This window comes from Solanum tuberosum, unplaced genomic scaffold, assembly GCF_000226075.1.
Source record: "Solanum tuberosum cultivar DM 1-3 516 R44 unplaced genomic scaffold, SolTub_3.0 scf00141, whole genome shotgun sequence".
Taxonomy (NCBI): domain Eukaryota; kingdom Viridiplantae; phylum Streptophyta; class Magnoliopsida; order Solanales; family Solanaceae; genus Solanum; species Solanum tuberosum.
In genome coordinates this window covers 670,526-697,552 of record NW_006239075.1, presented here as the reverse complement: position 1 = coordinate 697,552, position 27,027 = coordinate 670,526, and the positions used below count along the sequence as shown (strand labels likewise).

General features: G+C 35.1%; 5 protein-coding genes across 7 annotated transcripts in view; 2 read left to right on the top strand and 3 right to left on the bottom strand.

The window, feature by feature from the left end:
* The first annotated feature begins 5,233 nt into the window (after positions 1–5,233).
* LOC102597109 (probable LRR receptor-like serine/threonine-protein kinase At4g20940) lies at positions 5,234–10,155 on the top strand. The gene is made up of 3 exons (XM_006352944.2): positions 5,234–7,076; positions 7,213–8,751; positions 9,371–10,155. The coding sequence occupies exons 1-3, from the start codon at positions 6,014–6,016 to the stop codon at positions 9,952–9,954; spliced, it is 3,186 nt and encodes a 1,061-aa protein (XP_006353006.1). The 5' UTR covers positions 5,234–6,013; the 3' UTR covers positions 9,955–10,155.
* Positions 10,156–10,239: 84 nt separating this feature from the next.
* LOC102596786 (pentatricopeptide repeat-containing protein At2g01860) lies at positions 10,240–12,187 on the bottom strand. The gene has a single exon (XM_006352943.2). It carries the CDS (start codon positions 12,035–12,037, stop codon positions 10,508–10,510), a length of 1,530 nt encoding a protein of 509 aa, XP_006353005.1. The 5' UTR covers positions 12,038–12,187; the 3' UTR covers positions 10,240–10,507.
* A 229-nt stretch (positions 12,188–12,416) lies between these two features.
* Positions 12,417–14,380, bottom strand: LOC102596452 (UDP-glycosyltransferase 91C1). Its single transcript, XM_006352942.2, has one exon. The coding sequence runs from the start codon at positions 14,119–14,121 to the stop codon at positions 12,697–12,699; it is 1,425 nt and encodes a 474-aa protein (XP_006353004.1). The 5' UTR covers positions 14,122–14,380; the 3' UTR covers positions 12,417–12,696.
* A 1,665-nt stretch (positions 14,381–16,045) lies between these two features.
* Positions 16,046–19,104, top strand: LOC102596912 (protein NRT1/ PTR FAMILY 4.5-like). Its single transcript, XM_015311154.1, has 5 exons — positions 16,046–16,120; positions 16,212–16,299; positions 16,380–16,597; positions 17,318–17,743; positions 17,900–19,104. The coding sequence occupies exons 1-5, from the start codon at positions 16,118–16,120 to the stop codon at positions 19,007–19,009; spliced, it is 1,845 nt and encodes a 614-aa protein (XP_015166640.1). The 5' UTR covers positions 16,046–16,117; the 3' UTR covers positions 19,010–19,104.
* Positions 19,033–27,027, bottom strand: part of LOC102595903 (small RNA 2'-O-methyltransferase) — a 9,639-nt gene continuing 1,644 nt past the window's right edge. For all 3 annotated transcript variants that reach the window (XM_006352940.2, XM_006352941.2, XM_015311153.1), the window contains exons 3-10: positions 25,880–25,969; positions 24,963–25,420; positions 24,080–24,322; positions 22,764–23,680; positions 22,439–22,590; positions 22,246–22,362; positions 21,042–21,179; positions 19,033–19,712 (exon numbers count right to left, since the gene is read on the bottom strand). In XM_006352940.2, the coding sequence (XP_006353002.1) occupies positions 19,287–19,712; positions 21,042–21,179; positions 22,246–22,362; positions 22,439–22,590; positions 22,764–23,680; positions 24,080–24,322; positions 24,963–25,420; positions 25,880–25,969 (2,541 nt within the window). In that variant the 3' untranslated portion in view covers positions 19,033–19,286. The remainder of the gene's footprint in view (positions 19,713–21,041; positions 21,180–22,245; positions 22,363–22,438; positions 22,591–22,763; positions 23,681–24,079; positions 24,323–24,962; positions 25,421–25,879; positions 25,970–27,027) is intronic.

Genomic DNA, 27,027 nt, shown 5'->3' with positions numbered 1-27,027 from the left:
GGTGCTGACTTGGGCATCTTTGTGTGAACAGATGATGAAATTTGATGGTCTCAGGGAACTTGGTACTGAGGCTGCTGTTGAGCTGATCCTACACCAAGACTAGGCTTCATAACATGTTGACGAATTAAGGCCCCTGAACTGAGGGTTCGGTTAGTAAAAGGGACGACTTTGTCTCCCTGGAATATCGTGCAAAAAAGCTCAATCTGGGATTATTTTAGCCCACCCTCTATATGGGTCTAACTATATAATAGTACCTATTATCATAAGCAAGATAAAATAATTCTCATGGAATATCTCAGGATCATTATCCTTATCCTACCCCTGAATTTTTTTCTGAAACTAATCTGTTGTTGTACAACAGGCTGCTGGTAAGTGGTAAGTATACACAAATTTTAATCTGTATTTACTCATTTAGTTGGAAGGCAATATACATATTATATACTGTTGCCTCATCATATAAGGCCTAATTTCTGCAAAGGAATTTGCATCTCTATCTGGGAGATTGTACAAAAAAACTACATATATAGTACTCCCTCCGTCCCATTTTATATGTCACATTTTTATTTTGCACTTGCATTAAGAAATGATGTAACTTTACCCTTCTACCCTTATTATTTATTTTTTTGGAACTTAAGTTTTCAATTAATGAATATGAATTAATTTATTTTGATTAATTAATCTAACCAATGAACATGAATCATTTACTTAACTTTTCTAAGTTGGTCAAATGTATGTTTTCAATGCTAATAACTCACAAGGGTAAAAAAGGAACAATATGCTAATTTATGCATTGATTTTATAAAATGACAAGTATTATGGACCAATTATTTATAGAAAGAAATGACATATAAAATGGGACGGAGGGAGTATATGATAAGATTTGCGTACATACCAGTTTGTCTATTTTCTTTTGTAGGGCCCTGATTTCTAAATTAAAAGTAAGGAAATACCATCAATTTATTGTTGTTTTAATGCATCATGTGCATTGCTTTAGTTTGTGAGGTAAAAGGTCTCATGTGCAAAGTCATGCATATTTAATCTCTGTCAAAAGATTTTCCAATAAAGCTTTGAACTATTTGAAAGTTATTCAATTTGAATTATGAGAGTACAAATAGTGTCATTTTTTAATTTACAGGTAAAAAAGATAATTTTAAAATGTGGATCAGACAGAAGAATCTAAGATAAAAGGAACATCATTTCCTCCACCTATGCAAAAAAGGCAAAAGGGAAAAAAGGAGGAGGAAAGTCTACTTTGAAAAGTTAAAGGGCAAAAGTGATCTAGGAAAAACATAACATTAACAACGAAAAGAACTATTCCGTCCGTTTTAAAATAAATAGTGTTTTTAGCTTGGCCACTTCTTTTAAGAAACTATGCATTTTTTTTAGAAATAAGAAGTGATTTTTACTAATTTATCCTTAATTAAATATGTCAAAGAAAAAAGTTATTCTTAAAACTTTACGTATTAAAACAAGGAAAAATTTGAAAGGATAAGATCAATTCCTTCTTGAAACCCTAAAACACCACTTATGTAGGAGCAAAATAAAAAAATAATAGTAATTAAAACGCCAACTTATTTTGAAATGGAAATAGTAGTGATTCATAAGAAGATGAAAGTCAAATGATAGTGACAAGAGAAAGTATCATCATGGGGTCATGACATGAACGTCCATAATTGAGCTAGCGTTTGACCATAAATTTTAGATTAAATTTTAAAAATCTATCTTTAAGTATATGTTTGATCATGAAATCTGAAAATTTTGATTTTAAAATATTTTCAAGCCCCAGTTTTTGGGATTGTCATTCTAAAATTTTCAAAAACAAATCAAGTAAAATGCATGTTCAAAAACTAATATTTTCAAGTTTCAAATTTAAACTTCAAAATTTATGATTAAACGATAGCTTTAAAAATGAGATACAAGTGTCTTTTACAATAACAAATGTTTGATATATAGCTTTGTGATTAGTGTTTGTAATCCATAGGAAAACAAATGAAGGTGGAGTTAGATAATGTTGTATCAATTGGCCAAGGACTAAGAGGGAGACACCAACACCATCAATTATCAAACTAATTCCCTCTATTGCATGCAATTTTTTGAATTAATTATGTCATAATGTTTGGATTGTGATGGTTCTTGCAAAGATTTCTTAACGTGGGTATCATTTGGTTTTATCTATGTTGTCTCTTGAATGCAATGATTTTTTTTTTTAAAAAAGATTTGGTTTCCCACCCGGTGTGATATCGATATTGGAGACTAACTATTTCGGATTCGCGCTTAACGCCTCATTCAGAGGAAAGCGCTTCCTATCAAGAACTTTTCCATATTCAAAATGCAATGATTTTAGTTTGTCAATCCTTTGTATTTATTTTGATGTCGTTCCACAATTATTGTTTCACAGGAGAGTTCAATATTATATTTTTTGTGCGTAATTTACGGAATTACATTGAATTTATTGCTATTGATATTTTTTTTCTTTAATTTATGTGATATTGTTTGACTTGACACAATATTTAAGAAAGAATAAAGACTTTTAAAGTCTGTGATTTAAGATAAACCTTAGATCTTTATCGTTTCTAATTATAAAAAAGTAATATTATTTTATTGACGGACTAAAAAAGACAGCTTATCACATAAATTGAAATACACGAAAAGAAATATATTTTAGAGACAATGAAAGAACAACTTGAAATCTCAATCTAAAGTAACAACTAGTAACAAAAAATTATTTGAGGCATGCAGTAAAACTTGTGTCACAATTTTTATCTTTATTAATAATTTTCCCCATTGACGATTGCATAAAAAATAGAAAAAAGGAAGGTCAAAAAGCCATAATTAATCTCTCATTACTTTGTGGAAGTTTTTATAAAATTGATCATGATTAGTAATTATGGCTAATTTAAATAGATGACTCATGCGCTATTCCACCAATTACTTTACAAATTTATGGATAATCTATATAAATGATTTTTTAACAATAAGGTATAAGGTACATTATCATTATAAAGATTTTTTTAATTATTATATTATTTAAAAGATAATTACATATAAATTATGTGATTTGTATTTATAAAAATAAGTTAAATGACCTGGTACAATTGATAAAGACAAGTAGACAAGTTAATGATATAAATTTTTTATATACATAACTTTATTTTTTTTTATTTTTTTTACAGTGGCGTTAAAAATATATGAAGTTTGAGAAAAGGTAGAAATTAGAAAATAGCCGAAAAATGAATATATTTTTTCATCTATTTCTATTTGTTCATATGTTAAAGGTAAATATTCATTTTATTTGTCTAATTTGAAATTAAGAGATAATTTATCACTGAGGGTTCGGTTGATATGAGAGATAAATGATAACTAATTTTGAGATAAATTTTAGGATGGATCTATCTCGTGTTTGATTGAGATAAAATCGCAGAATAACTTATCTCAAAATTAATTATCTCATAATTATAGTGTTATTTTTATTCCACATCATCGAGAGTGAAACAACAATTTTGGGATAACTAATTTTGAAAAAAAATCTATTAGAATAACTTGTTTTCCCTAACTAAATGAACTCTTACCTACTAATTTACCCTTATTATAAGGAAAAATGACCTGATACACCTCTCAATTTTATCATTTAGAATTGATATATTTCTCATTATGAAAGTGATTTGTATAAAATGTTAGACAATTACCTCATATATAAAATCTGTCCAGAATTCTATGGGTTGAGCTCAAGATAATTTGAATTGAGTTTAATTTCAACTCATTCAAGCACTAACCCATTTTTAAAGTTCCAATTGAACCCAATTAAATCTTCAATTTAAACCCATATTTGCATTAGTGTAATATGTGTTCTCGTATTACATGTATAAATTACTAACTATTTTATATTTTCTAGGATTCATCTATTCATTTGTAAGTTGTAACTTATTTTTGTTATTTTATTGAGTTGAAATTCAAATTGTGGTTATAAAAGTTAAATAGTATAATATGTTAAAATTACTGAGATTAAGCGAGTCAAATTGACGAATCATGACCCAATCCAAATTTTAGCCCAAAATAAACTTAACTGGATCATGTTCCAATCCAATTTCTATTTCAATTTATTTTAATATCTCTAATTTCAATCCAACGCATAATTCTTACTATAAAAAATGTGAAACTGAATTTTGAACTTTAAAAGATTATACTAATTTTAGAAAATAGTAAAAAATTATTTATTACCAAACCAACAGTAAAACATAGTCAAAGGAGAATATGTAGGACCAGAATCTGTCATGCTTCTAAGACAGCAATCACTTCCCAATAAAAGGACTTCAACAATATATATCTTTAATTAACTAAATTTAATAAATACTTTTCACGTCCACAATAAAATAAAATAAATAAAGATTCCTAATCTTCTTTTCGCGGTTTAAAAGCCTCAACATTTACTGAAATTTCATTTCCCGCTATCTTTTTTTTTTCTTTCTAAAATATTGAAACTTTTTAAACAAATAATTTTTTTATTAATCTCAGAAGATTGAAGAAAATGAAAAACTAAATTAGTATTCTCACGTTTAATATTACATGACCTCATGTTAACCTGACACACTTTTTTTTTTTAAAAAAGTTTAATTAAAGGTGTGTTTTACTATTAAATTTGACCAGTATTATTTTATATAATGTAATTAATAAAACTTTTTTGATTCGCTAAAATGGACAAGTAAAATAAAATAGAAGAAATACTTAGTCATTTGATTAATTTTTTTTGATATTTTCAAAGGTCGAGAAAATCATGCCAAAATCAAATTTTAAGTGATGTTTGAATAATTTTAGACATGAGTGAAGAGTATGAAAATTTATCTGATTACAAAAAAAAAAGAATTAACTATGATATATTCACACCATTGTATTACCTCATATTGAATTTCAAAATTTGGTAATTTTACTTGGCAAAATTGTCTAAACTTCAAATTTGAATACTTGAACACTATTCTTAAATTAAATACAATAATCATTTAAAATATAATCTAGAAATGCGATATAAAATTCATTTTGAAATAAAAAAGAATAGAAAAAATCATGATATTACTACTCACAAATTGCCCATAAAAGTAAATACTAGTAGCTCCAAATTTATAATATCAATTTTTTAGTAAAATAATAATAATTCAAGTACTAGATTTTTCTTTAAATTGACAAAAAGCCAAAAAGATATTCCAATAAATAAAACACAACATAATTTTAGGGAGCTTTATTGTGTTCTCCAACAAAAATGTCCTTTTTTTTTTTAGAGAGAGAAGCTGAGAGTTGTAAGAGAGAGAAAATATGTCTGCAAGAAGACAAATGTTGAGTGTCACTGCCATTTCTGGGAGCTGTGAGGTTTCTCTTTCATTCATATACAAAACAAGACTAGGGTTTTACCATTGTGGTTTGGTTTTTTACTGAGCTCATAGAAATCTTGAACTTCATTTATCAAGATTTCTAAAGGGCTAAATACTTTGCTGGCCCATTTCATTTTCTTGTACTTTAATGCAGATTTTTTTTGAGGCCACCAGTTGAGTGCATTAAAGAACTTGAGGTTCCAAGATAACCTGAAGCTGTAATCATTGCAAGAAGTTGAATTTCTTCAGTAAATCTTTGAAAAAGACTCTTCTTTTTTTGTTTTTCTTCTAGTTGAGCTGATGTTCTTGGTAAGGGAATGCTGAACTTGTTTTACTATCTTGAATCTTTGAAAGTTCAGTCTGTACTTTGTTTTTGTCACTCATTTCAGCTTGTATACCTAGAAAAGTTTCTATTTTGAAAAAGACTGGTGATTTTGGGTTGAAGTTGTGTACTTTTCCCCCCTGTTGTTTTACTGCTTTGAACTGTGATGGTTGTTGTGAAAGATGGTTTTCATATGTTGAGGTTTTACTTAAAGTGATTCTCATACTTAAAGCTGCTCCTTTTGGATTTCTTGGAAGGTTGAAGATTTAGTTGTATTTTTGGGAGTGAGTTTGTTGTCACTTGGGCTAGTAAAGCTTTTTCTGGTGTTGCAATGAACCTATTTAGGTTTTTGATGCTTGTGCTTTGTTTTGGTTCTGCAATGGGGCAGCTTCCTTCCCAGGACATTTTGGCCCTGCTTGAATTTAGGAAGGGTATCAACCATGATCCAACTGGTTATGTACTGCAGTCATGGAATGAGGAGTCCATTGATTTCAATGGTTGCCCTTCATCTTGGAATGGTATAATGTGCAATGGTGGTAATGTTGCAGCAGTTGTCCTTGACAACATGGGTTTATCTGCTGTTGCAGATTTGAGTGTGTTTGCTAACCTCACAATGCTTGTGAAACTCTCTATGGCTAACAATTCAATTGCTGGACAAATGCCAAAGAAAATTGGTGATTTTAAGAGTCTTGAATATCTGGATATTTCAAACAATCTATTCAACTCCTCTTTACCACCAGAGATTGGGAAAATAGGAAGCTTGAAGAATCTTTCACTTGCTGGTAACAACTTCTCTGGCCCAATCCCTGATACTATTTCAGAGCTCATGTCAATTCAATCTTTGGATTTGAGTCACAATTCTCTTTCTGGGCTACTTCCTTCTTCTTTAACCAAGTTAAATAATTTAGTATACCTCAATCTTTCTCTTAATGGATTTACAAAGAAAATCCCTAAAGGTTTTGAGCTAATGGCTAACCTTGAAGTTCTTGACTTGCATGGAAATATGCTTGATGGTACTTTGGATCCAGAGTTCTTACTGCTTACTACTGCAACTTATGTTGACCTAAGTGGAAATTTACTCGCGAGTGCCGCTTCTCAACATGAGAAATTTTTACCAGGCATATCATCGTCAGTCAAGTACTTGAGTCTTAGCCATAATCAGCTTACGGGGTCACTAGTAAGTGGCGGTGAAGCTCAGGCATTTGGAAACTTGAAGGTTCTGGATTTGAGCTATAATCAGTTGTCCGGGGAATTACCTGGCTTCAATTTTGTTTATGATCTTCAGGTCCTGAAACTCAGCAACAACAGATTTTCTGGTTTCGTTCCAAATGATCTTTTGAAAGGAGATACTTTAGTTCTCGCAGAATTGGATTTAAGTGGAAACAACCTCACAGGTATATTCCAAACTGCTCTCTGAAATTCATTTTGCAAATTAAATAGTATTTCGTTGTGTTGAACTTGAGTTACAACAAAGTAGTTAATTTCTGGTCATTTTGTTAGTGTGCTTTACTCAGTCCCTTCATTTTACAGGGTCGATAAGCATGATAACATCAACAACTCTGCGCGTTCTTAACTTATCCTCCAATGCTCTTTCTGGTGAACTTCCACTGGTGACAGGTAGTACTGCAGTTCTTGATCTCTCGAAAAACCAATTAGAGGGGAATCTAACTAGAATTCAGAAATGGGGAAATGTTGAATTTCTTGACCTCAGCCAGAACCAATTGACTGGAAACATCCCTGAGGTTACAGCTCAGTTTCTGCGATTAAATCGTCTAAACCTTTCTCACAATGCTCTTACTGGATCTCTCCCAAAAGTTATCACACAGTTTCCCAAGATCACAGTCCTTGATCTTAGTTTCAACCAGCTGAATGGACCTCTTCTCACTTCTCTGCTAACATTACCCACTATTGAAGAACTTCACCTTCAAAACAATGCACTTGTTGGAAATATTGATTTCGCTGCCCCCTCTGCTACACCCAATCTCCGCGTTCTTGATCTTTCTCATAATCAGCTTGCTGGTTCTTTTCCTGAAGGGTTTGGTTTGTTGACTGCGCTTCAAGTACTTGATATAGCTGGAAATAATTTCACTGGGTCTCTGCCTACATTGATTGGTCAAGTTGGTTCGCTCACTTCTCTAGACATTTCACAGAATCATTTTACTGGTCCTCTGCCGATGAACCTGACTGATGGCCTCCAAAGCTTCAATGCATCACTCAATGACTTATCTGGTGTTGTCCCTGATAATTTGAGAAAGTTTCCTTTATCATCTTTCTACCCTGGAAACTCTGAACTTCAATTTCCAAATCCTCCCTCAGGATCTGGCCAAGCTTCACCAGAAAACCAGAAAAGTCGATCACTTAAAACTATAATCAAGGTGGTAATAATAGTTTCTTGTGTAATTGCTCTTATTATTTTGGTCTTGCTAGCCATTTTCTTTTATTATATACGAGCTTCAAGGAAGCGTCATCCTCGTGTTGCTGAAAAAGTTGTTCATCGCCAAGCCACATCAAATCCTTCTGGCTTTAGCAGTAGGGAGGGTGCCGGTGGTGCAGTTGTTTCAGCTGAAGATCTTATGACTTCACGGAAAGGATCATCAGAAATAATTAGTCCAGATGAGAAAATGGCTGCTATAACTGGTTTCTCCCCTTCAAAAGGTAGCCATTTCTCTTGGTCACCAGAGTCTGGAGATTCGTATACTGCAGAAACTTTTGCAAGATTGGATGTGAAGTCTCCGGATCGTCTGGCTGGAGAGCTGTACTTCCTTGATGATACAATTTCTTTTACACCTGAGGAACTTTCCAGGGCTCCGGCTGAAGTCTTAGGTAGAAGCAGCCATGGTACATCATACAGGGCAACACTGGAGAATGGGTTGCTCCTGACTGTGAAATGGTTGAGAGAAGGAGTAGCGAAGCAGAGGAAGGATTTCGCAAAGGAGGCTAAAAAGTTTGCCAATATTAGGCATCCTAATGTAGTAGGATTAAGAGGTTACTACTGGGGTCCCACACAGCATGAGAAGCTCATTCTTTCGGATTATATATCTCCTGGAAGTCTTGCAAGTTTCCTCTATGGTAAGCTTCATGTATTCTAAACTCTCATATTATGTTTTGCTAATAAAGGTAAAGGCCTTGTGTACCTGTTCTTTAATCTAGTCATTTTCCTCTGACTGTGTGATATATCTTACAGTTCATATGGTTTTCCCATGCACATTATATATGAGCACTTTAATCATTGCTGTGTGATCCTGTAGTGGGAATTTGTGTGAACGACAGTATTTAGTCCTTGGTTTGATGTGGTAATACTTTAGTACATCTAGAGCCCAATATATTATGCATGTCTTTTGTTTATGTAACTTTCACACCAAGTAGTAATACAACAATCACCATGTGCTCTTCGTGATGGTCACTACATAGGCTGTGAGGGATTTGCAATATGGTACTTATTATTTCCAGTAGCTAAAATTCTGTATGATTGAGTTCTTAATGGATCTGAAAATTGTGATGTTTAGCTTTTGTTTCATGATTAACTTTGTTAGAAATCAGCTAGAATATGATACATTTTCCTTCTTTTATGAATCCTTCAAATGGACTTGCTTTCTATTCATTTGACTAACTAAATGTTTTCATTCAGTTGATAATTATATATGTGGTCATTCTCAATATACTTCTCTAATGTGCTGCACGTTTGTAGATCGGCCTGGTAGAAAAGGTCCACCACTAACCTGGCCCCAAAGACTCAAAATATCAGTTGATGTTGCACGTGGCTTGAACTACCTCCATTTTGATCGTGAGGTTCCACACGGAAACCTTAAAGCAACCAACATCTTGTTGGATGGGCCTGACCTTAATGCAAGGGTTGCAGATTACTGCCTTCACCGCCTCATGACTCAAGCCGGCACAATAGAACAGATTCTTGATGCAGGAGTGTTAGGTTATCGTGCCCCTGAGTTGGCTGCGTCGAAGAAACCACTGCCTTCCTTCAAATCAGATGTATATGCTTTTGGAGTTATTTTGTTGGAGCTGCTAAGTGGGAAGTGTGCAGGTGATGTTGTCTCTGGTGAAGATGGTGGAGTAGACTTGACTGACTGGGTAAGGTTGAAGGTGGCAGAAGGTCGTAGTGCTGATTGTTTTGATAACGTGTTGTCACCTGAGTTGGGAAATCCAGCAATGGAGAAGCAAATGAAGGAGGTTCTTGGTATAGCCGTGCGATGCATTCGTTCTATATCTGAGAGACCTGGTATCAAGACTATATACGAGGACCTTTCTTCTATATAGTTTGTACCAAACTCTACTTTGGGAATCAAATAGCTCATTGACTTCCCTTTTGAGTAGTAGAATTAGCACAGTTAGTGTGTGAATGGGGCTAGTTTTATTGACCATTGTTTGTTGTAAATTGGGGCATATTTAATGTGTAAACAAACTTTTCTCCCCTTTTGGCCTATGAGCTATCAATGTTTGTCAGTCTTTCGGAGTAAATACTTGTGACTTTATTTTCCAAGTTTTGCAGCACAGTTTCACAGAACATTCTCAGATGGTCAATCAAACACAATGCTGACATCAACATTGCAGTGCAAACTGACCGAAAAAGGTGTTCAAGAGAAAGTGCCAGGTTATGAACAAATGCTACTGGTTTTTCTTGTCCACTATTCAATAAAAGTTCAAATGCAACATCATTATAAGACACCTAAGGTGGAAAAAGGAAAAGTTACAAGAACCTAGTTATGCCACTAGTTACTATGCAAGTGAGGAGAGGGGTGGGATAAAGGTATGAATTTAAACAACAGGAACTCTAAATTACATGAAAATACATCATAAGATGCAACATATTTTACTGTTGCAACTTTAACAATGTATGTTCGTCAAACCTGAATCCAGCCATCTCTGCCTCCTTGCAGATATCCTTGCACTTAGCTACCCTTCCAGATGCCATATAAACTTTGATCAAGCTGCAGTATATGTCAAAAGTTGGACTAAAACCTGCTTCCTTAAGTTTAGAGAAATAGCGTACAGCCCTTGAGAGATCGTTCAAAGCAACAAAAAGCTTAATAACTACACGATAAGCTGGAAGATCAAAAAGGCAATTTGAAGCCTCCATTTCCCATAGCATGTCTATTGCCTCTCTATAGTTGTTCGCTGAATAACGACAGTGAATCAGAGTAGTATACATAACTACACTTGGATTACCACCAGATTTCCTGAACCAGTCATATAGTCCCTCCACGATCTCAAATCTTCCCAGCCTAATGCAAATCTTCATGATAGCTGTACAGTCCTGTGGTGTCAAATTCAGATCATCTCTCACAGCAAGCTCCTCTAATAATACCAAGACAAGTGTGCTTTTATCAGGATCCTTACCAAGCTCTAAGATTAGCTTAGCATACACCCCAGTATCAAGCACTCTGTTAGATTCCTTAGCCATTGAAAGTAGCTTCAAAGCAAGCTTCAGGCTTCCTCCTTTAATATAACCCCTTAACATTGCTTCATACACACCCCGACTTGCCAAGCCAGTGAACTTGTCCAAATCAAATGGCACTTTCAACTCATTTGACCCTGCCAAAACTTCAATGGTAGAACCAAGAATATGATCATCTGGGAAAAGATGGGGTTGTTTCTTCACCCAACAGAATGTTTCAAGAGCTCTCTCCGGAAGCCCCAAGTAACCCAACTCTCGGATTGTCAACGACAATGATCCTTTCCTAAGAAATGGACTCCATTTACTGAGAACCTTTGATACATTTTCCTCAGTTGAAAGGCCTTGTATCTCTTTAGCCAAACCAATCAAGAAAGTAGGATTCTTGTACACTTGCGTTGATATGGATTGCCTTGAACGATTTGTGAATCCCTTTTGTGTAGGAAGTCCTAAAGGTCGAATCTTGTAAGGAAGGGGCAGAGGTAGAGGCCTCTCTCTATCCAATTTTCCAGGCTTCTGAGGGATCCTCCCTTTAAAAAGAGATGAAATTGCTTCCATCTCATCCGACTCCCATATAATTCCCCCATCATCATCACACATCCTTCCTTTTTCTACTTCCAGCTCCAATTCTTCATCCATTCCATCAGAACAAGCCTCAGTTGCAACTCCCTCATCCTCCTCGTACAAGACCCTATTAAAACTATAGTCCATATCTGGTGGTAGCTTGGGTCGTCGAGGATTTCTAAGGTTCTTTGGAAGTTTTCTATGATTAGCTCTGTTATTAGATACAGCCATGAAAACAACTCTTCCCTTTCTTCTTCCAAAACTTAAAGGTGTTCCAGAAGCAGCTGTACTGGCACTACTAGACTGCGAGATAGAATATGTGGGTGAAGACCAAGTAGAGGACTCATAAGTGGCCGAGAACATGCAATAACTCCTGCTGAGCATTTGGTCGAGCAGGTGGTCGGCACAAATTTATAAACAAAGGAATATGAGAGACCTTATAGTGTGACGGAGTATAAAACCAACTGTTAAATGAAAGTTGAGCAGTATTTTTGACATATAAGTTACTATAGGACAGAAGGGAGTATACATTTTACTACAACTAATACTTTGTTTGAATGGTTGTTATGTATTATTTCATAATATATCGTATTGTAGTGTATTGTATCGTATTGTATTATTTTAATGAATACATTGTTTGGATAGATTGTATCGTTCATTCATAATTTGAGTGTTAAACCTACAAGAAAAGTAGGTAACAAAACGATCACACCAAATTGATCGTTACATAAAATGAGTCTTTTCGTCATTACCTAACGATGGATTTAAACAATACGATACAATAGAATTTAAATAACAATCAAAACAAACATTATTTTTAAACTAACAATACAATACAACCGGTAACAACCACTCAAACAAGGTGTAATATGACAGAAAAAAATAAAAATTCGATTGCGACGACTTCCATTTTAACTCCTTTTTTGGGGAACAGAAGATGAGATTACAAGGTAAGGAATCGAACCCAGATAAACATTAGATAGTCAATCAATTGGGCTATTAAGATTCCCGCTTCTATTTAACTCTCATTATTGTGGACATATCTATTTAGATATGCTTATCCTATTTTCCATCAAATAACCAACACAATCATCAATAAGTTCTTCATTTCTCTTCCTATCTCCAAACAAACCACTCATTTGTCTTGCATTATCTCTCAACAACTCACCCTCTTCACTCACCACACCAAACTTCACAGCTTCAGCCACTGAATCACTAGTAAAAAAACCATCTTTTTCATTTCTTGGTATCTCTACACCAACTCCTTTCTCTTGCAACAACCTTGTATTCAATCCTTGATCATTCAACACCGGGAACATAATCAAAACCCGCCCAAAACATAGCGCTTCTATGACCGAATTCCATCCACAATGAGTCAAGAATCCGCCAACTGACAAATGGCTTAGTATCTTTGTCTGTGGTACCCATCCTTTGTATATTACACCTCTGTTTTTGACTCTGTCTTCATATCCATCAGGAAGCTGAATGCGCGAATCTTCTTGATTATGTATTGGCTGATCTCTTAATACCCAAATGAATGGTAATCCACATTTTTCTAACCCCAGAGCTAGCTCATTCAGCTCTTCTTGATTCAGTGTTGCTTCAGTTCCAAGTGCAACATAAACAACAGAATCTTGATTTTGCTTATCTAGCCAATTCTTGATTCCTAACCACGTCGTATCATTGCTGTCGAATTTTTCATTTTCTACTACAGATGGAGGAAGAACACCAATGGATATTACAGGTTTTTGATAAAGCTCACAAACCAAGCTGAACCATTCGGGTTCGAACTCAACACAATTTCTAAACAAGATAACATCACTTCCATCAATTGAAGCACCGAATCGGACTCCATCAGAGGTACCTGATTCATCAGCTGGTGCTTCGAAATTCTTCTTAATCTCGTGCAGCCTATACACGACTTTCGTTTCTAAAGGAATCCATTTTGGAATAACTGTATAGTCCTCAGGGATTGACCTATCATCATTTAACAAAGCCCAAGGAGGTCCATAAAAGGACATAGTTGCAGCAGTAAAGAGACTAAAAAAGGCGCGAGAAACGCCTAATTTGCCTGCAATTTGAGGTAACCAGTGAGAAGCATAGTCATAGACAATCCAATCTGGTTTGGGATTAGATGAACTTTCAAGAAAATTGGTTAGTGGGATTTCGAGCAAATCGAAAGCAATCTTCAAGAACTGAGCTTTTTGGTAAGGTATGTCCATTGATGATTCTGCATCATTCGGCAAGTTTTCGACTTTAGGCAAAGGAAAACTCAGAATATGCAACAGGGGAGCAAGATCAGAGGGAACTTTATTAACTACTCTTTCAATGTTTCTTGGAGTTGAAATGAAGGTGACTCTATGGCCCCTTTGAGCTAAACACTTGGATAGATGAAAAAAAGGTATGATATGTCCCATGGCAAGCCATGGAAACATCACTACATGAAGTCTTTCTTTTTCATTCTCCATTGAAGGAAGTTAGGACTATTGAAAGAACAAATAACCTCTTAATTTATAAGTATTTCTTCGTCCTTAATCAGAGATCTCAAATTCGATCATGAATATGAAGTGGCCTTTCATAGAGAAGCTTTACCTCAAATATGTGACTTTATTATACGAATTCGAATTCAGTTAGACCCTAATACAGAACACGGACATCGGATGGAATTAAAAAAAAAGTGTTATAAAGTATAGAGTTAAGATCTTATCATTTTGCATATAAGAAAATATAGTGGCAATGCCGTGTTATGACTTGCAATAGCTTATGTATTTTAATATATAAGATGGTCAAAAATGAAGGCTTTTAATAATTTAGTCCAAACGCACGCCACAACAATCATTCTGCGTCTGATATAGTCATTAGTCAACACTCAACAATAACAACGTCTCAATTTCAAATAAGTTGAGATCGAATCGGATCGGCAATATATGAATAACCACTTACCAATTACCATGTCTCCTTCTTTAAGCTCAACTAATGTTATCATTATAAAAATATCCAAACAGGTAGAGTTGGTATGTTACAAAGTTAAATGATTTTTCTTGAAATAAATGAGAACTCAAAATATTTAGAAAACCTATAAAATAAATTATGGCTAAAGAAAAACTCATTTGAATCTCAAAATTCGAAAGATGCATCATGCAACATATTGTAGTGTTAAATTAATTGTTATGTAACGATGAAAATGCCCATTCGTATGTTATACTCCTTCCGTCTCATTTTATATGACACATTAAAATTTTGAGAGTCAATTAGGTTTATTTTTTACTGGGATTCTTTATATCTCTTTTAAATATTTTAAGTTGTTAATTATTGTAATTTCTAATATTTTCTTAAATAGTTTTAATAAAACTTAAACCATCTGAAAACTTAATGCTTTTATGGCTGAATAAAGCTTTTTTCTACATAATTCCTCACTTACCTAACTGTCTAATACGGCCATACCTATTTTATAGTATTATTATAAGTCAATTTTTCAACCTTTTTTTCCAACTTGCTGCTGCATTATTTTATAGTATCGTTTTCCAAATTAAAATAAAAATATTCCTGCATCTTTCTTGACACCTCATTCGATTTAATTTCATGGACAAACATACAATTCAAAAAACAAAAATACGTGACACTAACATCATGGATCAAATTAATATTCATAAAAATTAAAATCACATAATCATAGACAATGAAAAAATGAATCGCAGCCTTTTTCAGCGTCTAGAATTTCGCCTATTGGTTCGGCAGAATCCAATAACTTTTGATTCAAATTATGTATTTATTTTGATTTTAAACACCACTTAATGTGTGTAAATAATTCATCAAAAATCTAATAAACTGCGTTTTCTAAAATTTAAAACTCATAAATTTAAAATCCAAGCTCCATCTCTACTCGAAAACTCTAAAGAAATTGAGTAAGATATAATTGGTGCCAAATTTGTTTAAAGTTCTCTCTCTCTCTCTCTCTCTATATATATATATATATATATCATGAATAGTTTTGTTGAATTTCTTTTAACTGTATTAAAGGCCGGTTTATAACTTTTGTAATTACAGATTTTGTATTTGTCCTTATATCCTTGGTTGAAAACCTGAAAATGGCAGAAGATCCAATTTGATTCGTTATTATTCTATTACGTAATGACGGAACCAGTATTTTCACTAAAAGGTTCAAATTTCCAAATATGAAAAGTAACCACACGAACAAACCAAAGGAATTTCAACATCTACTGTATTTACATATGAAATAATTATAACCATATACAAATAATAATATAAATTTTCTATCGACCCTAACCCCTAGACTCTATCTAGCTCCACCCCAAGCTCAATTAAAAAGATACATTTTCACTCTTTATAGTTATTACTATAACTATATATAATAGACATATTTTACAACCTCTCTAAACTACTATATTATTTAGTACATCTTGCATAATCTATCGATCAACTGAGTGCTAATCAGTCTTCACAATGGTAAGTCTTGTTTTAAGAAAAAAAAAACTCAGATAAAGTTAGTTTAGTAAAATACAACTCTGATAAAATTCGTAATGTGTTTTTTTTGTAGGGATCGGATGAAAATGTAACAGAGACCGCTTATATCCCCATGAAGAATCGCCGACAAGGAGGCTTTATCCCCACTTTCTTCATATTTGGTACATAATTTTACCTTCGGAAACCAAACACTAGAAAATATTTTCTACGATAACACACTTAATTTGATGTGATTTTGCAGGAATGATGTTGTTGGATAACATAGGATTTGTGGCAAATATGATAAGTTTTGTTGTATATTTTGCATCAGTTATGCATTTTGATTTAGCTGGTGCAGCAACTAATACAACAAACTTTTTGGGTACTGCTTTTTTGCTCACTATTTTGGGAGGCTTCATATCAGATGCATATATGACTCGTCTCAACACTACCTTGCTCTTTGGCATCTTCCAATTATTGGTAAAATTACATTTTCATCAGTATATTTTGTAGTATATTAGTTGCATGGGATGCAAATCTAGAGATTAAGGATCGTTCAGACATGATTTGAAGTTGAAATTTTGTTTGAATATGTAATTTAGATTTCTGAGGTTGTATTTTTTTGAGCGGCAAAGCCCACTTATGACCAAGGTTTATCCAAACCCCCTTCAATGGAAAATTATACTATTTTATGTTTATACGTAAATGTTGAACTTCCTTCGGCTAGTTTGTGTGTCTACTTCTTTCGATTTAACCCCCTTAGTGAAAAATTCTGACTCCGACACTGAAATTTTTCTTTATAAACATGAAAACCATCAAAACTTCCTAACTCTTATAAAATCTTACCTAATGAACAAATTCATAGTTCATAAACACAGTATCGACCATTGGGATATCCTAATGCGCCGAATTAATAAATCACAAATCTCTATATTTCTTTTATAAATTTTTTTTTGCAATTACATGTTATGACAAACTTTAAAATACACTAATTTTGTAAAGATTCATTGATCTAATAAATCAAGTAAAATAACTAACTATTATTTGATAAAATTCTCCCACATAGTACAATCACTAATAACCAATCTCTTCACATCGAGCATGAGTCTATTTTTGCAAAATTTAAAATTACTAGGCTCCCAAATCGTATAGTCAAACGCCTACGAAAAGTTTAATAGTAATCGCCTTGTTATTTCACAGGGATACTTACTATTGATACTCCAATCCCACTTCCAAAAACTTCAACCACAGCCCTGTGGAGAATCAACTTGCGTTCATGGCGGAAAAGCACTGCTGCTATACACTTCAGTTTACTTAACGGCATTGGGAGCAGGGGGCATTCGGGGCTGTATTCCGGCATTAGGTGCCGATCAATTTGAACAGGACGACCCGAAACAGAGCAGCAAGAACATTTCCAGTTTCTTCAACTGGTTCTTGTTAAGCATAACTATTGGAGCATCCATTGGAGTTACTATTGTGGTTTGGGTCAGTACAAATGTTGGATGGGATAAAGGGTTCATTATCTCTATTGTTTGCTGTTTTGCTGGCCTCTGTATTGTTTCAATGGGTAAGCCTTTTTATAGAGTGAGAGTTCCTGGTGAAAGTCCCCTGCTTAGAGTTTTACAGGTGAGGGACATACTATTACTTTCTCTCCGTTCAATTTATGTGACAATAGTTTGACTGGACACGCAGTTCAATCATGAGTTTTTCTCTATTCGTCTCGTATATCATTGTGACACCCTTAATGCTAGGTCTAAATCAAGCAAAGCTGCATTTGTGCAGGTTTTGGTAGCAGCAGCTCGAAATTGGTCTGTGCAACTACCAACTGATAAGCATAAACTATATGAGATACATGACCGAAATGTTTCTCCTTTAACCGAACAGCGCCTTCCACATACCCAACAATTCAGGCAAGTGTTTCATGTTCAATGCAAGATGAAAAGGTTTTCATGTTTATCTTATGTTGTCATGTTAATCATGGACAGTGTACTAGACAAAGCTGCAGTTCAAACGGAGGGCACCAAAAAGCAAGGGAAATGGAGACTGTGTACTGTTACTCAAGTGGAGGAAGTGAAAATCCTTACCAGGATGATGCCGATTCTCTTGAGTACTATCATCATGAACACATGTTTGGCACAGCTACAAACAATCTCAATACAACAAGGGACTCTAATGGATCCTAGCCTTGGCAAGTTTGACGTACCTGCTGCTTCGATTCCAGTCATTCCTCTTGTATTCATGTCCGTTCTCATTCCCATCTATGAGTTCCTCTTTGTTCCTGTAATGAGGATTGTAACTGGCCACCCAACTGGCATAACACACCTCCAGAGGGTCGGGGTAGGGCTCGTTCTCTCAGCTATCTCCATGGCCATTGCAGGAGCCGTGGAAGTGAAGAGGAAGAACGAGTTCAACAACCACAACCATCGCACCAGCCTCTTCTGGCTCTCCTTTCATTATGCAATCTTTGGGATAGCAGACATGTTCACACTCGTTGGACTGATGGAATTCTTCTACTGCGAGGCTCCAGCTGGGATGAGATCTCTCTCCACGTCTTTCTCATTTCTGTCACTCTCCATTGGCTACTACTTGAGCTCAGCTTTTGTCGAGCTCATCAACTCAATCACTTCAAAGCTCACTTCAAACAAGCAAGGATGGCTTCAAGGGAGAGACATGAACAAGAACCACATCGAGCTTTTCTACTGGTTCCTAGCGATCCTTAGCTTGCTCAACTTTGGTAACTATGTCTTTTGGGCCAACTGGTACAAGTACACAAAGGATGGTCCTATCGATGAACAGAAACTTCTTCAACCAGATTTGTCTGTAACTATGAGTATGACCTCACAACAGACCATCTCTACAAGTGAAGGTGCAAGAAAAATGGAACAAAACTAAAGTTCAAGTATAAAACTTTCAAGTCAAAAGTTAAGGAGTATTGTACCTTTCTAAACAATTAATATAATTTTGCATCTTGCAACTAGACATTTCAAGCACATTAGGTTAAGGAATACAAAGTATGATTTCCCACAACAGTCGGCACTAGGTATAAGCAAAAGAAAATTGTGAACCAAACCTAGTCTAGTTAAAAGGGAATCTCTATAGCTTCTGGAGTCCACATCACTAACCAAAATGCAGCAAAAATGAGTGTGTTTGAAAGCATCTACAGTTAAGATCATGAATTATTGCTACTACTCCATTCCCATATAACATCATAGTGTTCAGTAAAATCTGCATTCACGGGACTGCTATCTTTTCTTCTAAAAACAGCAATTTGGGAGGCAAATCCTGGTTCTTTGTTAGGTTCTCCCCCAACACCACTGAACTCAACATCATAATTATGCCTTAAAGCTAACTCAGATGCCCATTGACAGAATTGCTGTCTAGTCCACTCGAACTTGTGATCGTGATTGCGGAATTTGCATGACTGCTGCTGGCTCTTCTCATCTGGGTCATCGTCCTGGTATTGGGGAGTAGATTTCTGGAGAATCACATTGTATTCATAATTGGGAGTGGAGACTATAAGAATCTGTGGACAAAATGAACTGAGAACAATATCCCCAAACGAACATGCGTCATGTTCCTCCATGTGTTCAATCACCTATAGTTGATCAAAATGCCCAGCTTTCACGATCAAAAATGTGTTAATGCTTTAAAGATTCATGGAAGAAAGAAGAGACAGAATCCAAAAATATATACTGCAGAAAAAGCAAAGTTTCATTTAACCACTTAAGCTGATGAAATGGCACAACTTAGGATCATATAAACACATATGGAAAGGCAAGACCACTTGAAGTGGAAACCTCTGTTCAATAGACTATCAGATACATATATAACATAGATAAACACAAATAAGAAAAGAGACACATTAAATGTTGGACTAACAAAAATAAATACTCTTGTGTAAACCATATAAAATTCATCAAAATATTAGCTACACGAAAGCTGAAAGCAAAGAATAACAACCAAGTCTATTTACCATGAGGAGATTGGTCCATCCATCAAAAAATAAAGAGAAATAAGTAACAAAAGGAAAAATACAGAGGAGAATGCACCAAATTTCACACTTAATTGGGACAACATAAGTGCCAATAAAGAACGTTGGAAGCATCACTCACCTCCCTAGCAAGACTAATTTCTTCAAACTTAGAGATTGTGTGTTTAAGTGGATAGACACTAATAAACCAATAGAAAATATCATCACATCATTATTCACAGTGAAACTAAAATGGATTAAATTGAACCAATCATAACGATAAGAACCACTCGCTCCAATATAGTTCATCACATAGGAGTAGAAATAGTGAAGAAATCTGCCAGCACTATGATCTAGCAACCCATAATGAAAACTCAGTTTCTAATTTCCCCTCCCTCCCTTCCTCCCTCGTAATGAGTGCTAAGCTCTGTACTCTTCTGGTAGGCGAATGAATGTGCCATATCTCTGCCAGTTTCATATGTCAAGGAAGCAGAAAAATCAGTCTGCTCTCTGCTACAAATCAAATACATAGAAGTTTTGAAGATGCCACTTACACCAGTCTCCAACTTAGATAATGGCAAGGTTCAGAAAACGGCTTTCTCTGAATAAACACTTCAGATCACATATTGTTTACTGCTCCAGAATATCTACCTTCTGACCTCAAATACTAATACATGAGTACATGATATCTAACACACTAAACCATCTACAGAAATCAAGTTGACAGATCATATCACAGAGTTCACCGATCAACTCAGTTGCTTCAATGAAAAATACTGTACATATAACCAGCCATAGACTTCATTTTGGGGATGGATATAAAGTTCATCAGCATTTTTACACAAATATTTCATGAAACTCGAAATGTCCAGAAGTTGATTTTTTTAAAGAAAAAAAAAATCAGTAAAAGATCTTAAAAGCTATGTAACAATCAATAGAAGAGAAACTGATTACCTCCAAGCAGGTTGCAATATCATATCCACACAACCGAGAATCACAAGTCAAAATCGAACCATCATATAGTATTGCAGACTTGATACTGTTGATTGGTTGTTCAGCTTCTATATTTCCATTGAGTTTTGAATGAAGTATCTGGAATTAAGAATAATCTTAGGTGAAAGCATAAATAAAAGTCTAATAATAATTTGGCACCGGCAATGCATGTGATGGGCCTTCTTTTGATGATTAACATTTTATATAAACAAAAACACACGTACATTGTTGCAGTGGGTCACATCAGGTTCTAAAAAGTGTATCAGTATCCATATCCAGGAACCTTACAAAAAGTCAGTTCCCACCTAGTCTAATTCGAGAGATAACTGAGGAAGTCCTAAAAGCTATCAACATCATATACATTCTGCATGTGGTAGACACTAAAGTATAGAACTATGCTCCATCAGTGCAAAAAATTTAGAAGTTAATTGGAGCAGTTTTTTAAGATCTTCAGAAGTTTCTTAGCATCTTGAGCTGACATTTTTGACCTCATTAGTTTAACGGTTCTGATAGTCTAAAAACAACCAATGATATTATATTGATGATGGTATGAAGTTGCTTGCCATTCCAAAAAGGAAAAAAGGAAAAAAGATCTCTTTCACTTCCATGCAATTCATTACATGAAACCATTTTCCCAGACTCTATAACCATATACCACCATAAATTGAATATTATCTACTTCGGAGCTTCCAACGCCAGAATATGGAAATAGAAAACCTACATCATGAACATAATTATATAGCAAGGAAATAGACACACGTGCCTCAGTGTGTACATATGTCATATAGATACTTTTGACAGGTAAAAGGACCTTGACATTTTGGCCTAGGAAACATCTTTCTAGCTTTGGCAATCCAAATATAATGTCATTAACTATCAAATGGTACAATGTCACACTGAAATCATAGGCTAAATTGGATTTAGTTGATGACACAAGATAATATCTTAATATTGGATTGACAGAAGATGACCATTGCAGTTCCTGAATTTTCTCACTTGAATAACAGGTTCAGTTTCAAACCTACACAGTTAAGATAGAAAATGCACAAGCTCTGATTATCATTGCCAAGAAAAAGAAATGCAGTAAAAGAATTAGTTATAAGACAGTTACAGAGAGATTAGGATAGCAAAAAAGCAGTGTCAAAGGGCTGTGAATGCATCAGACCTTTGCAGCACGAGCAAGAGCTCTCTGTGAAATATCAACACCTGCTATTTTCTCAAGAGAGGTTTGATAAGCTAATAAAGACTCCAGCAGACTTCCAGAACCACATCCAAAATCAACCTGCAATGGACTACAGATCAGAACAAGCCCTTTAAATATCTAAAGAGACTGTAAAATCATTTGAAAAGGCTAATACCAAAGAGGCAGCACAAGATTCTCTAATGTGCTGCACCGCATATTCAACGCGTTGTTTTGATAATGGGGGAGAGAATAAGGCCTGTTCCATTCTATCCTCCAGGGGTACTGTCACACGCAGCAAAGTGACTTCACATTTCATTAAGCAAGTACCTGCCTCCAGAGAGTCCAGAGAGGAGAGGGAACTTTAGATTATAGGAACACATCAGAAACTTTAAATGGTTTGGACACGATAAGTGATCAGCGGAAAGCATGTTCTATATTAGAAACCAATACAAATAGGGCAAAACCAATCAGAATAAAATGACACAGATGCCTAACTTTACCTGAAGACAATAATGAAATGATATTTGCAGAATCATGAGCCACTGCTAGAACAATCTCTTTGGCAGGCAATTCCATAGTAAAACATGCAGACTGGTCAACGGACATCTGTGTTACAACTGCTTCAAGAACAGGAGATACGGCTCCACTGCCAATCTCAAACTCAAACTCTTCAGACCCTTCAAGATGTTCCATAATGCATTCCCTTTCCGTGGCTAAATATATCTTGTAAGACACACACACCAAAGAACCACTAGATGGAGTCGTTCCAGATGATAATTCTTCTTCAAGTGTGTTATTCTGTACATTAGAGTAGCTAGGACACACAAAGCTTCCTGCTAGTGTTGCGCTGCCCCACTGATATTTGGGCAAAGTTTGACATAATGTGAACTCCTTAACAAGCTGTTGAGGATAAATAAGAATATCAAATCCCTTTGCAGATGATGTCATCTCTTCAACAGACATATCAACTTTATCAAGAAATCTATCCAACCATGAGAGAACTTTTAAGGCAGTACTATGAATTGCATCAATCTGTTTCTTATAAGATTCCTTTGGTGAACACAGTAGAATCAATTCCTGGCACTTGGAGTATATCTTCACTGTACATCTGTAGACTAGATTACACCCTTCTTGTGCTACAGCAGTAGCTGCAAGACCCCCTTCATTAGTTTTGTTTTCACCTGATGATGTATCCCTCAATCTTTTACGTCCAGGTAAATCTGGCAGAGGCTCAATGGAATCGCTTGAAAAGACAGGTTCAGATAATCGATGCTGGCGGCAAAATGTACAGAGAATATCTCTTGGAAAAGAACCCCTCCAATTGCTCCTTGTTGTGAAAGCTGTGGGAAGTTCTGCAGCAAGTATTGCTTCTCTTGACAACTTGTAAATTCCACTGGGTATCTTGTTGGCAAGTATTCTTGAGAGGGAAAAAAAAAGAGAAAAGAGAAAATGAGCCCCACTACTATGCATGAAAAAAGAAGAAAGAAATAATTATGCCAAATCAACAATAGAAACTGAGCATCACGGATAAATAAAGAAGCCAAAAGGCAAACACAAAAATAAGAAAGAACAGAAATTCCTGAAGCACAACATTGTGACTTCAGGTGAGTGTTGGCCACCCTAAAGTCATCATGCAAATCCACTGTCTCCATTATTTGGCTCACCACACCAAGATCAAAGGGAGGAAACTTACTACAACGGCCATCACAATTCAAACATATTCTACATGTCAATCTGGTTTAGAATAAGCCAGACTAAGTTTTGATTCAACCAGACTTTGCTGCCTAAAATTTCAAAAATGATGCTACGGACATACCTGTAATATGCACGCAAGGATAAATCTTCATAAAAAAGATCAGTAGATTTCCGAGTGTATCCTACAGACGCCAAAATTGCATCACCACATATTTCTTGACCAGATAGGTAAGTCGCGATGGTATTGACATATCCTTTAAATGAACCAGCTTGTTTCATACATAGCTCTGATGATGAACCAATTGGTGTGGACTCTGGAGCACAGAAGTACAGCCTTGTTTCTGAGGAAGCTTTGCCAATAGTCCTGTAAAAGAAAAAAAGGGTTCATCGTGAAAAATATAGCAAATGCTCGAGTCAAATGGAAAAAATTGCTTATTTAATCAAGCCTTTTCTTACATAACCGCAAAGCTAGCTTACAGCTCACGTTGAACCAACCATCAAAAAAATTCCAATCCCCCATATATAACCACTTTATGGGAATGTTCTCAGTTTTGGTCATACAAGATTGTTGTCTAGCTTAACTACATAAATTCCAAGATGCATAGAGTATATACCATAGCAGCTTGGAAGAAGGAACCATACAATCTATTAGAAAACTCTAGATAGAAGCATAGTCCGATACAGGGTTTAAAATTTATCAGTTCAACCTTCATGGTTTTTAGACTGAACTCATTGTACTTTTGAAATTATGGGTTCAGATTTAATACTGGTTGAACTGTAAATGATTTTCACATGTATATTTAAACTCTGTCAAAAATACTGGGTTCATTTGGACCCCCAGCACAAAGGCTGCATCTGCCACTGGATAGAAGCTCATTCATATACTTCTTACCATACTGCATTAAAATCAACTTCTGATTGCTATAAATCAAGCAGACTGTATTACAACATTCAACTGGACAAACAAGGTACTAGTCCAATGCTCTGTGTATACTCTTTCTCACCTTGAAATCAGAACCTTAGAAGCATCCTCAACCCCTAGTTCCTTTGCAATAACATCCAGGTAATAATTGCCAGAAGAGGCATTAAGTATCACAGGTTCCACAGTCTTCTCTGCTGAAGATGGAACACGTATCGCTTCAAATGAAATGCTCTCTGGGAAATTAGGTTCATTCTTTGGTAAAGATTGTATAATCTCAGGAGGGTGTGGAGCTAGCCTCTTCAATGACAGCTTCTCTTCAGAGAACAAGAGGGAATCTTCTAATCTCTTTGCAGCTTCAATAATAAGTGACATCACCAACAAGGGACTTGACTCCATTTCAGATGATATATATTTACATAAGCTATTGATCTTTGCATCAAACGTGGCAATAGCTACCAGAGGAATAAATCCATTGAGGTGACCTTCTCTCGCCAATGCTGCTCTGAAGTGACCACTAAGCGGGTGAATTGCAGGCAGGAACTTTCATCAACAACCGGAAATGAAAAAAATGAACCGTAAAATTAACATCAGTTAGGTAGTTCATTAGCTGCAGAAAAGTTGCATTCATGAACTACATCCTATTAGTCAAACCGTTCACATCATTTAATCCTACTCACACAAATAAGTCAGTAATCCTATTCAATGAAAATGCAACAGAAAAAAATTTAATAAACCTTTATGAGCATTAGATATCTCACAAACTCTAGCATGCTTAACATGTCATTTATCTTTGTTGAAACCATGCTAATAAATCATAGTAGATTAATAGAAACCAGCTGAAGTTTCTATAATTTCATCAGATACTTTCTTATGCTGATAAACATGTATATAAGTCAAAGTTCTCACTCGATCTCCATGGCAAGTCAAACTATGTAATATTTCAGCTGACTCCCCAAAAAAAATTGCATCACCATATTTTACACGAATAGAGTTGCATACCTCAATTGAAAACAAATATGATAGTCGACCAACCAATTCATCCCATGCTTGCTCCACAGTGAGAGTATCTTCTTTAGGCTGGATACCTAGCTGCAGATAAACAACAACCAAGAGTGGTCAATGCATTAGCTTGTCATTGACATTTGAAAATCTAAGATTCAAGCTGAGACAAAAATCAGAACTTGTCCACTTCATATGTTAAAACTGATCACAAGAGCATGCAGAATTCCAGATAAGCAACAAACATGAGCGAATGATGAACTTCTCATAGACATTTTGAATGTCTATGTGACAAGCATGAGCTAGTGATGACCTTCTCATAGACATTTGAATATCTATGAGACAAGCTGAGAGAGAAAAATCATCAACTGCTCACTTCATTTGCAGTACTCATCATAAGTGCATGCTTAGCTTAGATAAACTTTAAGTGAAATGAAGAATTTATGATAAAGAGTTGGTTGAATTCTACAACCAGAATTATCAGAAAAAGAGAAAGTAAAAAGTTGTTTCCTTGAGTTGAAACCCAATTTAGCCGAGTCCTAATATTTCTTTTTCTTTTGTACTGGGCTATTCTAGAGCCCCAAACAGTGAGGCCATTGTGGTAGTCAACAATAAAGGCAGCATTTAAAACTATCTGATCCGAGGAGATACTCCAAGAAACTAATTCTATGGAATGCAAAGGAAATAAGAAAGAGTGTCAATCAACTTCAACATCACCACTGTCGACAAAAAAACGGATTGCATGAAGTAACTAAAAGAACACATTTAATACAGGACACCCTTAATGTCAGACTATGCTCCAAAACACGCAGTATTCTAGCACTAGCCATCACATGACATTGACATCACCAAAACACACCTCCTATGGCAAAGTGTCACTCCTGTCTGTCAAATACTCCCTCCGTTTCAAAAAGAGTGGTCTGGTTTGACTTGGCACGGAGTTTAAGAAATTAAAGAAGACTTTTGAATCTTGTGGTCCTAAATTAAAGTTATGTCAAATGTACAAAATTGCCCTTAATCTTGTGGTCTTAAACATGCCACGTGGAAAGCAAAAAGTAAAATGTTACCAAAAAAGGAAAGAGGTCATTCTTTTTTGAAACTGACTAAAAAGGAAAGGAGGTCATTCTTTGTGAAACGGAGGGAGTACT

Bases quoted from the DNA above. Each gene is read 5' to 3' on its own strand.
- LOC102597109 (XM_006352944.2), top strand. From the start codon at position 6,014: ATGAACCTATTTAGGTTTTTGATGCTTGTGCTTTGTTTTGGTTCTGCA. The intron at 7,077-7,212 runs GTATATTCCAAA...TTCATTTTACAG, and splicing joins AAGTGGAAACAACCTCACAG to GGTCGATAAGCATGATAACA. The intron at 8,752-9,370 runs GTAAGCTTCATG...GCACGTTTGTAG, and splicing joins TCTTGCAAGTTTCCTCTATG to ATCGGCCTGGTAGAAAAGGT.
- LOC102596786 (XM_006352943.2), bottom strand. From the start codon at position 12,037: ATGCTCAGCAGGAGTTATTGCATGTTCTCGGCCACTTATGAGTCCTCT.
- LOC102596452 (XM_006352942.2), bottom strand. From the start codon at position 14,121: ATGGAGAATGAAAAAGAAAGACTTCATGTAGTGATGTTTCCATGGCTT.
- LOC102596912 (XM_015311154.1), top strand. The intron at 16,598-17,317 runs GTAAAATTACAT...GTTATTTCACAG, and splicing joins TTGGCATCTTCCAATTATTG to GGATACTTACTATTGATACT. The intron at 17,744-17,899 runs GTGAGGGACATA...GCATTTGTGCAG, and splicing joins CCCTGCTTAGAGTTTTACAG to GTTTTGGTAGCAGCAGCTCG.